This window comes from Cuculus canorus, chromosome 2, assembly GCF_017976375.1.
Source record: "Cuculus canorus isolate bCucCan1 chromosome 2, bCucCan1.pri, whole genome shotgun sequence".
NCBI classification, from domain to species: Eukaryota; Metazoa; Chordata; class Aves; order Cuculiformes; family Cuculidae; genus Cuculus; species Cuculus canorus.
The window spans coordinates 134,753,218-134,770,034 of NC_071402.1; the positions used below are offsets into that span (position 1 = coordinate 134,753,218).

Genomic DNA, 16,817 nt, shown 5'->3' on the forward strand with positions numbered 1-16,817 from the left:
ACAGGAAATATGGTTTGGTTCAAACAAACCTTTACTTAAGCCATCCAGGCAGGACACTTGCTTAGTATCTAGGTTTTCCACTGGATCTACTCTAGAAACTTCTCCAAACGATGTCTGCCTTTCAAAAATGTTGTTGTTATTGTTAACTTGGCTCCCATTTTGTTTCATTAGCCTGAAAACTTCAGCTTCCAAGTCTCGTATCTGAAAGAAATACAAAACAGTGTTACCCATAACACACACCCCTTCTCCTATTTCATATGGAGACAGAATTGTCTCATTCTTCAAATATGAGAGTAGATTCTACTCACACGAGCTTGTAAGCCTTGAACTTCTACAAGGTGTGCTTTCTCCAAATCTTCTATTTTCTTTCGTTCAGCTTCCTGGCGTTTGATGAAGTCAAGTTCTCTTAGGGGAAAAGGGGAAAAAAAAAAAAAGATGCATTTGCTGTCATCGAAGCAATAAAATTCAAACAGAAAATAAAATGTTCTGATAAATCTCAAGCTGTGCATCAGAAAAATCTGTCCTTAACAAATACTTTATTACTAACCTAGTAAGAAGTATGAAATTGCAATTAGGACAAAACCCTAAACATTTAGTCAGTCTAAGTGAGTATGCTGGGGGAAGATACAAAAATGGCAAGAGGAGTTTATCTGAAAAAAAAAAATCTCAGTTGTTCTAACTGATAATAGAAGAAGTTAAATCAAGCTATTTTTTTAATAATCTTTTTTACAATGAAAACATTAGCTTAGTTTATGCTGTGTTCTGTTATAGGAAATGGAGTAAAATCTCTGTTTCATTAGAGTATGACTGCACTCCCTCAAAGAAAGGACATCCCTAAGTTTCCAGGTACAAATCTAATTTTCTAGTTAAACTACAAGGAAATCTGTTATGTGATTTTAGGGGGCTGAGACGGTTAAAACCAACTGACTAGATCTTCTACTAATATAAAGCAGAATAACAATAGAAAGGCTATCCAGGCTTATTCTAGCAATTTTCTCTATTTCTTTTTATTTTGAAAATCTAAGACATTTATGATAGAAAGCACACAAGATTCTAGCTAGTTCTGGACTAGTAACAGAATTCCAAGGTGGGTACTGACATTTTGACTAGCTAACCCCCTTTTTAATGTGACAGGATATTCACTTCTGTACTTCCAGTTGTCATTAGACATTGCTGTATGGTTTTCACTTTTCTTCTTTAAGTGACTATATTTCATTAGGAAATGAAAAAGTTGCTGCAGAAAAAGAAATCTAGGGGAAAGGAAGCTGATATAGAAATGTAAGATGTTATTATTCTTGCTAGCCATCAGGGAGAGGGGACCACATGAAACAGAGGGGGCCAGGTAATCATCAGTTAGCTCAACTCAGCTCAAACATTCTTGGAATCTACAAGAAGAAGAAAAATAAAATGTAAAATGTTACAAAACAATTTTCTTTTTGATGTTACATTAGTATACAGCAGGAGTGAATCCAGTTGACACAATACCAATATAAATCGCTGTGAACCTTGCTAATCAAATGCTTTATTATGAGTATTCTTGGTTGTTTGCAATCACATTGAGTTATCTAGTAGTTCTGGAACATTCCAATCTGGAATACTACAGATCAAATCTTTATTTTGTTATAGCATTATTTATCAACAATATTGAATTAATATTTGAATATTACTAACAGTTTTCCATAATAAAGAGCTTGGGTTTTTCATGGAAAAAAAAAAAAAATAAAAACAGTGTTTACCTTACAGGTGCTTAATAGTGGGTTTCATATTTCAAAATATATCACATATACGTTTCTTATCTGGCCACTAATTCATTTGCTGAGCTTAGTGTAGCTGCTTACTTTTGCTGAAAATCCTTGATTAATTTCTTTGCCTTGTTATATTTCTTCTCCAGAGCCTGATACTGGCTTTGCGTCTCCTTGAGGTGCTCATTCACCGTGTGACACAGGGTTTGTGCCTCAATCCAATAACTCTCTAATTTCATCATCCTTTCCTTATTCTCCTCAATGTTCTGCTGGAGTTGGGTCTTCTCCAATTCCCACCTCACTTTCTCATTCTCAGCAGCCTGCAGCTGAAGAAAAGAGTGGAGATGCAGTCAGTAAAAAGCTGCAAAGTGAAGCCTAATTGTTCAGGATTAATTCCAACAGTAGGGCTAGTGAAAATCAGTGAACTATAACTATAATAGTAACACACTGGCAGTGAAAAGAGCATTCCAGGACAAAGAAAATAAGCTGATATATGCATTGCTCTTCCTCATAAAAAGGAGAGACGTTGCTCTATGTTCCAGTGCAGCCTTTATACTTCTCTGGGTTACACTAACCACGGTTTAAAAATGTTAATAGTAGAGTATTTGGGCGAAGTGCAGGGTTAATCGGTCAGCTTTGGGGATGCATTTTGCTCTATGCATGCAGCTCAGGTGTTACAAGGCATTCATACACTTTCATAAAACAATGAAATTTCTTATTTTGGGGAGGAATCTGTTTTTTTGTTCTATAGTTGATTTAAGAACAATTTAGAAAACAACAGGAAAAAAGCCACTGCATCTAATCTGTCTGCTTTTTTTTTACCCAAATTAGAAATTCTATAGAATTCTTACAACGTATGTCTTCATGTCATGATTTTGCTTAATCTAGAAAGCCAGAGAAAAGAGGCTGGAGCATAATTCAAACTGTAACATTAGGTCGTTAACCTAGAATCATTTTTAATAGAAGCAAGCATAGAGTTTTGCATCCAATACTGAAATAATGCCAGAACTACTAAAAGGATAAAGAGAACCTGTTAGAAATAAATTCCTCTTGTTTTCTTTAAACTTGTTAATCAAGTTGAAAGAACATAGTATGAAAGGAAAATATGCCCTTGCTGTTGAAAATTTCAGGTACTAATTCTGCCAAACACATCAGCGCTGCTTAGCTCCGTGACCAGTGAAGTTCCACTGCTAGTCATACTTTTTGGCACCAAAGAGGTCCAATGCCTTTTTCCAAGAGACCTCAAAGAAGTCTGAATTTTACTGCTGAATTTATAATAAACCTTAGCTCTTTTCCTCCTTTTTTTTGGTTAAAATCTGTGGTTGTGTGTGCGCGTGTGTGTTCTATGCTTCTCACTTCCCTGCTGAAGATAGCTGCAGGTTTGAATGTTTGGTCCTGGAGAAGGGCAAGATTGTTCAGCAGTTTGTATATGTTAACTCCCAGAATTTACAGAAAACAACAAATGCCTTAACATCCGTGTTTACTTATAAAGACTATTTAATTTGCTCCAGACAGTTCTGCTAGCATCAAGGATGATGAACACAAAAAGAAAATAATTTGTTTGCAGATTTAGTGGTAATATACCTAACCCTGCCACATTTTCCCCTGCTCTATTCAAAATACTAGGTAAAGGAGTCCAACACAAAAAGGCACATTAATTCTCATATTGCAAACGGATTTGCACATTAGAGTGTTTACACCCACACATCACTGCCATGAAGTCAATGGGGCTCGGCACAATCCCAAGGGATTGACCGTGTGGCTCTGATTGATAGATTGGAACTAGAAAGCAAAGGAAGAAAAGATTTCTCTTTCTGAACTAGAACAGTACAACAGACACTGTCGTTACATAAAATAGTTGCATTCTGAATTTGTTTTTAACAATGATTTATGCATATTTGATAAGCATGATACAAAATACATAGTGCAAATGGTTGCTAGAAATAATCTAAAATCTTTTTCTGAAGAAAAATTTTATCTTTTTAAATTTCCTTTATAATGTACTCAAAGAGAAAGACATCATTATAAAACCTAATATTATTCAACATCTGAATTATCAGCTACCTTCCTGTAAAGGTTATTTTAGCACAAAAAATACAATATACTTTTATTGCTATAGCAATTTAAATCTAATAACTAGCAATCAGTTATGAAATGATGTTTTCTGTTAAACTAATAGGCTTTTTCCTTTCTAGAGTATCTTTTAAAGAAAACTGCAACAGTACAGACTTATTTTCTTCTATATATAAAAACTAATTTATATCCAATATCTTTAAATAAATAAAGCGTTTTTTTCGAATGTCAAAAAAAAAGAAACTAGCAAATGGGAGGATACTTTAACATCACTGGTAAATAAAAAACATATTAACTTAGACTTGACTGTTCAATACAAATATATTTTAAAAACCTGAGAAAATGCATTAGAATTGTAAAACTAGGAATCTGCCATTTAGTCATTATGGTACCCCTTAAAATGTATCTTTAATTGAAGCTACAAAAGTTGGCAGTTTCTCTTAATAGCAGTACTTAAGATTTTACTAGAAAGTTTGAATAGAAAATATACACCAAGACAAGATTTAGCTGAGCCACTGTGCTTCTTAATCAGCCTTTAATAAGAACATTGACTTCTCCACCCACATAAAGATACATGTCTTCAGATGTGCATGAGAGAGGAAAAAAAACAGCGTGTATTAACCTTATATTGAATCTTACCTTTGTCTTCAGCTTCTGAATTTCAGCTTCTGTAACTGCATGTTTGATTTGCAACTAAAATTGAAAATATAAAATAAACAAGTGAAGTCACAGAGAATACTCCAGTATTTTTAAAGCCTGTGCTGCAAGTTGAATACCTCATTGCATAGCAGAAGGCCTTGAAGAATGCTGCAGTGCAGTAGATTGTAAATTAAAATGTCTAGCTTGCAAAATGACTCAGTCTGTGCAACCTAATTAAAGATAGGATGCCGTCTAACCACTCATAATTTCAAATCAGAACATCCAATCTGTTTAGCAAAACCAAATGTCTTATGCTTTAAGAAAAAAGATGTTATCCTCCTGGGCTTTGCTCTCCTCTGATGTGAATGTGAAATACGTCCCAGTGCTGTCAGAAAGTCCTACTGCATTGATTACAGCAGGCATGTTACAAAAAAAAGCAAATATGGAAGCAAGCACTTGATTTAACAACTGAAGTCAGGAAAACCTTGAGGGAAGATTCCACACGTTTATTTCATGCAAGAAAAAAGGTAAACAGATGCTCTCCTTCTCCACTATTAGCTGGAGTTACTCTGCTCAAGCTAGCTCATCTCAGTTGAGAGCAGTTAGACGGGGAAACTGTAAAAAACAGGAAATTGCATTCAAGCACACAAAATGACTGCAAGTAGATTAACAGCCCTGGCAGTGTGCTAAAGGTTGTAGTGACAATACTTAGCAGCATGCCACAATAAAAGTGGATCTGTACAGTGAAAGGGCTGGCGCCGAGAACTCGGCATCCACCTGCACACTTTCGGGGCAATTTCTTTTGGACTAACCTCCATTAGTATAATCCTGTGCAGTGAATACTCATTAGCTCTTTAAGTGTACTAGGCAATGTCCTGAAATATCTGTAGTTTCAGCCCAAAGGTCTGCTATTTACAGACTCCAAGAACACCCTGAAGTACGAACTGAACCACAGCTTCAACAGCATGATCCTAGTCCAAATGGAAATGGTCACCCATTTCCCTTCTGCATCTGTATCCCTTCCACTTTGTTATTTAGAGCAGGCAGCATGGACAAACTTCTTACAAGCCCCAAAACCTTAAATCTAAAGCACAATTTAATCTGAATCAGTGACGTGTGTGTTGGGCTGAGGGCAATGGCAAAACCTGAACTACAGCTTGAGCTGGCACTGGAGCAGAGACAGAGACTTCGTCCATTATTTATGAATACCATGAATAGTTACGGAAAAGCATGTTTTACATAGGGGTTAATTCTCTTACAAGAATAACAGAAGCCTTTGGGAACAGCTTATGTTGAGCTAATGGAGTATGTGAGGCAGTGGTACTGAACCAGAAATTATCATTTCTGGTGAAGCAACAGCTACATTCTTGAAGACCAGGCTGTTAGCAAAAAAAAGTACAAATAATTCAGAAGAGAAGTTCCTCTGGAGGAGAGGAGTAATTTTCAAAATAACAGGAGCCATCACAGAGCTGATTGGTACAATTAACTTTGAAAAAGGCTTAGCTTCTTTTGAAATTCAATTTAGGCTGGGAGGAATAAAGGAGACACTGATGCAACCAGTTCCACCTGAGGAACAGTTTAGGAAACTTCTTTCCTCTGCTCTTTGCTTGGTCACTGTCTCCAGAGAAGACTATGAACTTCTTGTCCTGTCACTTGTGCTCACTTTTGGACTTTGCACTGAATCTTCACGTGCTCAGTGAAAGCAGACAAAAGATGTCATTTCAAATGAAACCAGTCACTGACATAACTGCTTGCAGAAGCATGTAAAATGCAGAGGCACAGCAGGCTCACTAGCAGGTGGAATGCCCATGGGTCCAGACCAAACCTGCCCTGAGCACACAGCTCACCTGTGGATCACTTGGGGTTCCTGAGGAAGTGCCAGAGAGCAGGTCTACTGGTCCAGATGGAGGGATGCCAGTACATCCTGGCATCCCTGGAGCTGGTGTTAGCAGCAAGAATAAGTAGTAATGCTATTCCTCCCAGTAGACCAGGAAGCCGAAAAGGATGTGTACCTTTCTGTAACTGCACAGGCAACTAAGGAAATACTCCAATTACTATTTGCAAGAGGTTACTTACAAGCTTTCAGCTCACTCAATCCAACTTGTGATCTGCAGTTTTCAGAGACTTCAAACTGCTTTATCTCATCATTCCATTTCAGCTGGTAGTGAAAAATTATGGAAGAACCATCTCAAAATGTCATGGTGTTTATGAAGTGCCCAGGCCTTTGCTTAGTTCTGCTACCTTATTGTTTCAGAGTGAGATAAAATCAGTGGGAGGATGGATGAGTCACACTTTGCCCTTTGCAGAGTTAAGAATGAAATCCAAAGGCCAAGACTCAAAGCCTTAGGCTACCTACTTACAGTCCACTGCTATCTCTTCTAAAAACCCACATACCAGTAAGCAGTACTTAAACAGCTTATTACTACATACAAATAAATGCCAAATTGTTGCATAAAGGACAATCTGCTCAGGTACAGATGGATTTAACAGTTATTTTTATACTCTGTTATTAAGTTAACAGAAATGAATACCGAGCACCCAGTCAGATCATTGAATCAGTACACGGTACAGCAGATCCCACTGAGGCAGAAGAAAAAAGACACTTTCCTGCTAACAGACAAATGTGTAGCTGGACATCTACTTTTTTGCTTTTTTTCCTAACAGACCTAATTATGCTTGCAGACTAGACAAGTAATATTAACATATTTATGGGTTAGACTGCACAACAGGCAAGGTCAATTCTTTGGCAAGCAATTCTGGCCTCTATAGTTAAAAATTTTAAAGCAAGTTTTCTAACAGGGGAACAGATATACATTATTAAAAGCTTCACATAATGCCAGACAAATTCTTGGCAGATAATGTTTTGTATTTTCTAAGTCAATATAAAACTGTTTGGGCTTCATTTTAACAAAAGATATTTTGAATAATTTTTGGCACATTTCCTTTCAAAGATGTCTTGGAGAACTGATTAATTTTCTTCAAAACTATAAAACTTTTTTTAAAGTAAGGTTTATAGAGAAAACAGTTTGAATTCATCTAAGACTGCAAAAGGCAGAATGGGATGAAAAGCTAGTAAATGTTAAATATCTAGAGTACAGAGGAAAGAAAGTATGCCATGTAATCTAGTAATCTCAATGAAATTTTTATAGAACCATTATATTTCTTGCATATAATAACGCATTTTTCATAGATTTCATTAAGATGTGAAATATAATACCTAATTCTTACATAAGATAGCCCTTCTCCCTATAGATCTTGTCTCTCTTCAATCATCACAGCTTATAAAAAAAATAAAAAGCTTATAAAGCTTATAGTTCTCTCTCAAAGCAGTTAAGGAAAATCAGTCTCATTTTTCCTGTTTTACAGCCAGGAAAAGAACACTTGAAGAATGATAGTGATTCACCCAGGAATGCCCATCTCTCTTCTGACTTCCATTCCAAAACCAAGGCATTTCAAATAAGATTGGTCTCAAAGTATTTGAGTACATTTTTCATTGCAAACACTGAATTCAACTAATTAGGTCAAACTATTATGCTTAAAGATTATACTCAACCTACTTGTTTAATACTTTCATTAATCTCTGCAGTAAGAACAAGAAAGAACAATTATTCTTTAAATACAATTCCAGAAAACACTGTGTGGGCTTGTGCAGCATGATCATGAACAAGTCCTCTAGTGTTGAAAGAATTCAGGGCAAATACCAAGAAAAGTACATGTACTCACTCTGCAGCAGCCGATAAAATGCAGCTGTGTACTGGTAAATACAATCAGTGAAAGAGAAGTGGCATGCTCATAACAGCAGTTAACTGTGTGGGTTAGGGAAAAAGAGTCCGCTCATGCAGGAGCATTTAATGTTTTCTCCTCAGGCTCTCATCTGCACTTAAGCTGTAGGATCCCAAAGTCCCTTAATCTGATCTCCTCTACAGCAGTATTTTGAGGGCATTAGATCAAACGGGACGACAAACAACTTCAAAAAGAGTGCAGCAACAGACTGAGTTGATGGAAACTGTTCTATGAGTACTTGATTCAAAGGCCATCACTGCATCTGTGCTTTACACAGTCTTGGTGCACAGGCACCACTTTGAGAAAGTTTGATGCAAAGGATTAGAAAATGAAGTAAAATGTTCTGCTAATTTGCATAAGAGCCTGGAACTTGAAGTATGGAGGAAATTATCACTTAAGTAAACTAAAAAACTTCTGGGAAACAATGATGAATACCAGTTGGCTGCCAGATGCTGAAAATGGTAATAGCAGAAAAGGGAAAGATAGGTTGCTCAGTGACTGATTACGTTCCATACATTATTCTCAGTAGAGAGTAATGACATTTATTTATAGAAAATTAAATATCTAGTTTGCTTGGAGGGAAAGGCAGGGGAGAGGACAGGGGAAGACGGATAAAAAGGGAGCCTCTCTATTTTAAAATTCCACTCTTGGCCTAGAATGTATCAGCTGCTTGAATTCCTCATGAGGTTGTGCCTACTTTCACCCCTTCCATCTTCACAGCATTTAAAAAGAAAAATGTTCTTTATTGTCATCACTTAGGCCATTACCGTGGCTTAGATAAATCCAATTGTTTCATGCCTTTATTTGCATCAGAGTTCAGTAAAGTTTAGAAATATAACATATCAAAGGACAATCTAAAGCAGAAATGCAGAAATGTTTCTCAGTACTTTGGCGAGTGAAGTTACATGAATTCAACGACCCCAAAAAGTACCACGATTCAAGCCTCAGTACCAGCAGATGCTACGCAAACTCCACAACCACAGAGGTTTGGAAAACACCAGCTTGAAATGTGTCTGCTTCCCTGATAGAGCATCTTTCTGTACACATGGCCAAACATATGATACCACTGTACACTGACAAGTCACTGTGTAATGCTATAGGACGAGCTCCACATGTCCCTTTTCACTGCAATTTAGTATTTGCTGTTTCATTTTCCTGATTGCTTTTGACTGGAATCTTACAAAAATAAAAGACAAAAAAGGGAAAAAAAGGGAAAAAAAGGGAAAAAAAGAGAAAAAAAGGAATCTGCTAGTAATGAATTAACTTTTACCTGGTCAAAAAATGGAAACTAAGTACTGAGGAAGAATAACTTCTGTGCTGAAAACTTGCACGTTACTTTCCAATTTAACAGGCACCTGAAAGCTGATGTTAGAACAACTCTGAAGAATAGTTCTACTTGTTCTAAGCAGAACCTTTCTAGTCATTCAGCAATACCACGTATACAAACAGCTAGACCTCTAGTATTCAAGAGAAAACAAGCACTGAGCAATGAGATGACTAGAAATCTAATTCTAGCGAGATTTTTCAGGAGTATTTTCTGATTTATAACTTACCTCTTTGAATTTGTGAGCAAGCTTGCTGGTGTCCACATCACTGGGGGAGAACATATCATCGTTTTCAGGAAGATCAAACACTTCAATAGCCATGTCACCTCCTGGAAGGACAGGTCCCATGTCTTCATCATCTTCATCTGTAGCATATTCCCCTGTCTTAATTTTACAGCATTTAAAAAATTCTAGTTATCTTCTTATGAACCAGAAACTGTTCAAAGCGTAATTAAGCTACTATGCAAATAGAGCATATTGCATAGAAAAAAAGGCTATGTTTTCCAATAGCTATAATCCTAGCACTTACGAATTCTACCAGAAGAAAAATACAACTCCAGCATAGTATTTCAGAACATTAAGAAAGAGGAGAAAGCAGTAACTAAGGATTTAGTGCTTAAGCACTACTGGCTGTAACATTCAATAGTTTTCATCCCTTTCCAAATGAGGCCCTCTTTTCCATAGGAAGACCTCTTCATATTTATCTCAAATTTAACAAGAAATCTCTTCCAAACTGAAACAAAAGCATAGTAGGACTGACAAGACCTTGATTAGTCTTTTGTAATCCACCTGGATGTAGTAATTCTCCAGCGATATTCCACGCTGAATTTGAAATTACACTGGTTAGTTCTTTATTAACAGAAGTTATGCCCACACAGAAAGAAAACAGCAGGAGAAAGAAACCAAGTGTCAGAGACAAGTTCAGAGACCAAAGTCAGAGTTTGCTGAATTTTAACCCTGACAAAGGAGCTGTTTCTAGCTAGTTTTAAAGCGAAAAAGGTGGCTGTTTCTGGGGCTGGTACATTGTGACGTGAACAATTTGCTGACAAACCAAAATTAAAAGAATCATAAGCTACAATAATTATCTCAAGATTAAACAAAATAAACCAACAATATTATAAGGAAGAACTTGCAATATTACACCCCAAGTTGCCTAGAAAAACTTTTGCACATACACCCGTGTTCACTTCTCCCCATTCCTGAGGTGGCTGGGTACCGCTTTGTTTCAGTGGGATTCCCTCTGGAAGCTGGAGTATGTTGCATATATATCACCAAGAGCCTTCAGGCTATGCAAATGACTATGAAAGCAATTCCCTCAGAGCCACATCTGGCTTGGGACTCAATAAATACATGGAAAAGGAAGGGCAGGCAAAGGGTTTGCAGTCCTTCTCACATTAATACAGTAATAACACCAAAATTTTGACAGAACTACTCAAAGTTTTGTTAAGGGCAGGCAAAGGGTTTGCAGTCCTTCTCACATTAATACAGTAATAACATCAAAATTTTGACAGAACTACTCAAAGTTTTGTTAATGAGCTTTCAGTTCCTGACATGAAGACACATAATACTATTACCAAAAGTATATTCCCAGTAGTGCCAGTATTACCTATTCATGTCATTTTTGGTCAAAAGAATGTAAGAACTCAGATGTCTGAGGAACAGCAGCTTGAATCACAACTTTGTACTGCAATTCAGTTTCCCAGCCATTGTTTAGGCTTATATAAATCTCTCTCAATTAAAAAGCAGGGCACAGAAGAATGTTAAAGTCTAAGTGCACAAGTACATATAGACAGGAAAGATTTACATATGCATCCAAAACTAAGGTGACATAGTTGCAATAAAACATCACCATTTCCTGGATATATAACACACAGAATCATAAAATGGCTTGGGTTGGAAGGGGCTTTTAAAGATCATGAAAAAATTATTTTTTCCTTTTTTGAAACCACTGACATTTTAAAAAACAAAATCCAAACACACAGGAAGCACAGAACAATTTGGTAAAATATTCTGATGTTATAGGGACTATCAAAAAGAAGGAAAGTCACCAATGTGTATGACCCACCCATACTTAAGATGTCACTGTTAATGCAAGTCACTTTTTAGAAGAGCAATCTCTGTCTCTACAAACAAATAGTTACATATTTCTCACTGAAATAAACAGTAACTATTTATTTTACACATTTTATATGTACTAGGACTAAGAATCTCAGTAGTCTTAAACCAAAAATAAGTTAATAGCTGTTCTTGCTTCTTTTTTTCCTTATTTAAAACAAAAGCAAAGAACACACACATAAAAAAAAATCTGTTACTCTACACTTGTAGTAACTTCTCTTTTTATTTTGTTCCCACAGATATGTGCATTTATTATTTAAACAGAAAATCAGGCTGCTAACTCTCCTGGCTTTCCCAGGAGCCTGTAACGCCACCTTCATACACCATCAGCGTAGTGAAAAGCAGAACAACTAACTCTAAAATGCCAGCAAGATTTCAATGAAATTAACTATTGTGGGTACAAAATACTAACTCAATCCCTGTACTGTCAATTTTGCAGTCATCATCTCTGAAAAATCTATAAGGTGTTATGTAATTTTATTTTCTCCATGAAAAAAACACATCTTGGCAGGTCCATCAGAAGGGGTACAGAACTCTCTGAAGCATGCAAAGAGGAGGCAGAAATGGGATCATTAACAACCAAACTTGTGCCCAGTTCAAGCAAAAAAAGTGGACCTGTCTCAGCTATATGTGCTTTTTAAAGGAATACATTAATTTAATAAAAACTTGTAATTATATTGACCAATTTTAGTAGAAGAATGAAACAGACTAGTTAACACTGATTCTGCCAAAGACTTAAACTAAAAGAAGTACTTCACACAAAAAGAAAAGCAAATGCATATAAAAGACTAAGTTATACTGGGGCAAAAATCAAGAGCAGGCACTGTTCTACCAGCCTCAGGAGTCAGAGTGTTTGAAGAGGGCCATCAGGCAGCTTAAAATGAACACAAAGGAAAATTTTCTTTCGAATTGTATATAGTGAGTGTTGGTGGGCACAGGCATTTTGGTTTCAATTAATGCAAAAATGCAGTTATCAAAGTGAACTACAGCAGTTTGCTTGAGTAAACAAGACAGCAGGATGATACAAACACATTACTGACCACCAAAATAAATGGGCCTTCGACTTTCCTCTTCGAAAGCAAGGGTTCCAATCTTATAATCACATGAAACACAAATTACTGGTTCAAAAGAACTGATGCTTACTTTAATGAAACGTGCATCATAAACTACATGAAACATACTTTCCCTGAAAAATATTCCCTCTGCTGACTTTTCCTTCACACGACTACCAGATCCTGCACCAGTAAGTTAGAACAGCAAATTCAGTGTTCTACAAGCAACAATAAGGCACAGACAAAAATTATTTTACTTCAAAATGACAAAGGCTTGTAAGGTAACAGTTGTTATGGTAGCTGCCTGAGGTTCCCTGCAATTCATTTCACATTCTTAGCTGACAATGCAATATTATTTTACTCAATAGCCAATGAAAACTTACATATTCTTGATGGAAAATCTCGGTCTCTTCAGTCTGTATTGGTGAGTAAAACTGATCCATGCAAAAGACCTATTTCTCATTTCAATAGCACCTAGGGTTTAAGCTTATGCCCTCCACAGCAACAGTTTCAGATATTAGCCATTCAGTTCTGCTACAGAGTATAGGAGCTAATAGCACGAAATTATCTTTAGAAACATGAACAGCAATTTCCCCCTTTAAAAGGGCAAATTTGTTAACTTACATTGTTTAACTGCCTTGCAAGTTCTTGAAATAGGCCTAATACTCCCAAGCAGAAAGAAGGAGCAGCAGCAGCAGCCAGGATAATGCAGACAGACCTTCCCCAAATCACCGTAAGAAAGGCTGCATCAAGCTAAATCTTTTGTTTGTACTGAAACTCTCCCACAATCATGGAATGTGATTTGAAGAACTACAGAAATAACTCAAAATCACCTCTTCATTTGACTTTTTGATAGTTTACACTTAATTCTTTCAAAAGAGTTAAGAAAAATATAATTGTATAGTGTCAATCATTGTTTTTACAGGAATGATTTATATTAATGATGCTGGTAAAAACTGTACTCTCAGTCTGAAAGATCTTTAACAAATGTATTCTTTGGTTGTTACACATTCAAGTACATTGCAGCATTTTTCTTTTTGTATGTCTCAAGGTTTTCTTGAATGGTTCTAATGTTGCTTTGCTCTCAGAACGTCCAATTTTAAAACCAAAAAAATACTCAAATTACTACTTGTGATATTAAAATACATTAAAAAATTATGTGCATAGAACTATTTGTCCGTGGCCACAGAATTAATAGAATTCTGCAATACAACTATCAATCTCACATCCTGCATCACCATATGCAGCCTTCATGGGGACAGGTCATCTGCTCTATGTCACTTTTGTCATTCACTGTAGAACACGAAGAAGGTAATATCACATTCAAATAAAAATTCTGAGAAATGGCAGAATTTGACTAAAATGTGCACAGAACACTGTGTTAACACAGCAAACTCAAAATATTTCAGTCAAGGATACAGATTCACGTCATACTTAACACACTAAGTAGGAAATACAAACAATGCCTGCTTCAAAGCTTTTGAGTTTTGCTTTCTGAGGATACAACAGATTAAATGGATGCGAGATATTAGGAAGCTAGATGAACTGGAGATGTGTAAACTCTGCAGCAGGCTATCTAGAGGCAGTACTTGAAATAACAGTCTCCCAGCTTTATTGTAGTTAGCATAGGATCATCAGGAAATGCTAACACTGGATATTGCTAAGTAGTACTTGAGAAATAACTGATACTACTGGCTCTGCTTGGCTCTTCAGAGCTTAAGAATGTGAGCTGATGCACATTTATCCTACTTGTCTTTGCATGGACCCCATCGTGGGCATCCCTTTTCTAAAACTTAAATGAAGGAGCATCTCAAAGCATCCTGCAACCCTGGGATAAACTGCAGCCCATGATAAGAGCAGATTTTGAAGTGCAAGGATGCAGGGCATTTCTATAGAAAATGATGTTTCATTTGGGATTACTCATATAGTAAATGATGTATCTTTTGGAAACATGTATTAGCTTGAATCTTCCCCAACAAATTAACTGTCACGTAATACTCCTGCAAGGCAATGGAATGAGAAGTTACAGCAGGCTAACAAGTGTCTCCCTAATTTAGCATCTGACTGAAGTCCAGTGCACACTGACTGTCAGAAGTCAAAACTGTCTTAATAATAGCGCTATTCCAAGGAATTCCGATCTTCTAAAATAGTTGGATGTTGCTTCAGCTATGATGAAGACTGTCTTAAGTTTCAAAACAGAGGAAATCCAGTCAGCTGGTGGCACAGCAAAATAAGCCACTGGGATTTGCACATGCCTGGCATGCATTCTCTTCCTGTGCTTTGACCACCTTTACCAAGCATAGCAACGTGCAGTGACTCCAGGACTCAAACACAGATCACTGATTTCCTGCTACAGAAACCTGATATGTTACTGCTGTCTTTGTTGTAAAGTTTCTGAGGCCTGAAATTGACAGCCTCAATGTACGGTTGCATAAAGATCATTTTCTTGTTTAGTTATGCAGCACTGTAGCTGGATATCCATGTTACCATATTTTAAAAACTGAATGAAAATTAATAGGACAGTTTGACAGCTCTGAGACAGAACAACACCAGTATAATTCCATGTCACCTCAGCATGAAAATCATTCAGGAATCCAAATATTCTTGAATTTCATACAGTCAGAATCACTACAATTTTGAGGAAGTGGACTTCCAAGGGTAGGGGTTTTGTACATTTGTGGATATTCACTCAGAGAAAGTAAATAGTGATCTTGCCCAGAAGATGCCCTGTTTACCAGAGCCAAATAATCAGGCTGGCAGTGGTGTCTGATGTAAAGCTACATAAACCCAGCCACATTCACCCTAACAAAGTAAGGTGAACCTAAAGCAGTAATGCTCATACTTGATAGTAAATGGAGCAGAACTGCTGGTGGTGACCAGCGTCTCTGAACCATATCTAATGTGCATTAGATCACAGCTTCCATCACCTCAACCACCTGAGAACGGTGCAAGTTACATGAGTTTACGTGGATGGCAGAGTCAGGTGGCAAAAAAAAAATAAAATATCAGGATTGCTGCAGGTTCCCAATAAAATCTACTTCTGATAAGTCTGTTAATTAAGAAAGGATATATGCAAAATGTTCCGTAACTGTACTCCAGACATCTATTCTGAGAATAAAGTTTACCATCCCCTCCCACATGTATGTATGGCATCATGTAGGAGATGGGTATAATCTTCAGTGACCTCAGTGGTTTTGAGAGCTGAAGTACAGAAGTTGTTCTGAAGCCTAATATCTTCTCCTCCCAAAAGAGATCTTCAGCGATACTTCGGATCTCCCCTGGTAGATGCCTTTTCCTTCTTCTTCTTTTTCCTCTCCTCACACATTACATCAAAGCCCCCTTTGCACTGCTGGATATCAAAGCACGTGTCACGGTCAGAGAGTTGGCCATCATCCTCAATGTAGTGGTGCGATAAGAAAGGATACCTTTAAATCTGTTCTTTACTTGCCCTACCTTGACTCCCCTCTATCATTCAAAGGTACTACTGACAGAAAACACTTTCTGATTTTAGTATTTTTGGTGTTAAAAATCTATGTGGTCAAGAGGGCTTAAGAGTTTGTAACCACTGAATTGCACATAGAACAAGAAGACACATGACAAGAAGTATCTGATACCTACTCATCCCTCATATCCTTCACTATTATGCTAAGAAACACTTGCATGGTCAGCAGTACAAAAGTGTCACTATCAGCATCAACACAGGAACAATCTGTACTGAAAGCTGAGGTACTACTGGGATCAGTACTGATCTATATGGTTTGAACATTTTTTTTACTGTCAGATCTCGAGTTACGACATCTGTGTGGTGCGTGAAGGTAAGTGACAAACCTGAGAGTTTTTGCAGGTGCATGTGCCCTCTTGGTAAAGGCTGTACTCACACAGGTCTGCCTTCAGCCACACGTTCCTCTGTGTGCAAGTACAGAGCGAGAAAGATTTGATCATCAGGCATTTAAGACATATCCTTCTGCCAATATGGAAGCTATTTGACTATGTTTACTACAAAATGATGTCATAGGTCTTCAAGTCCTGATATCTACAGTACACTGTGAAGAGTTGTGAGAGAGAGCGTTTCTTTTTTAGTTTTGAAG

At 37.0% G+C, this 16,817-nt stretch overlaps 1 protein-coding gene across 6 annotated transcripts in view; it reads right to left on the bottom strand.

Moving 5' to 3' along the window:
• Positions 1-16,817, bottom strand: part of PPP1R9A (protein phosphatase 1 regulatory subunit 9A) — a 141,999-nt gene that overhangs the window by 26,216 nt on the left and 98,966 nt on the right. For all 6 annotated transcript variants that reach the window (XM_054057171.1, XM_054057174.1, XM_054057173.1 and 3 more), the window contains exons 7-11: positions 9,791-9,946; positions 4,455-4,508; positions 1,839-2,068; positions 309-405; positions 30-201 (exon numbers count right to left, since the gene is read on the bottom strand). In XM_054057171.1, coding sequence (XP_053913146.1) covers positions 30-201; positions 309-405; positions 1,839-2,068; positions 4,455-4,508; positions 9,791-9,946 — 709 coding nt within the window. The remainder of the gene's footprint in view (positions 1-29; positions 202-308; positions 406-1,838; positions 2,069-4,454; positions 4,509-9,790; positions 9,947-16,817) is intronic.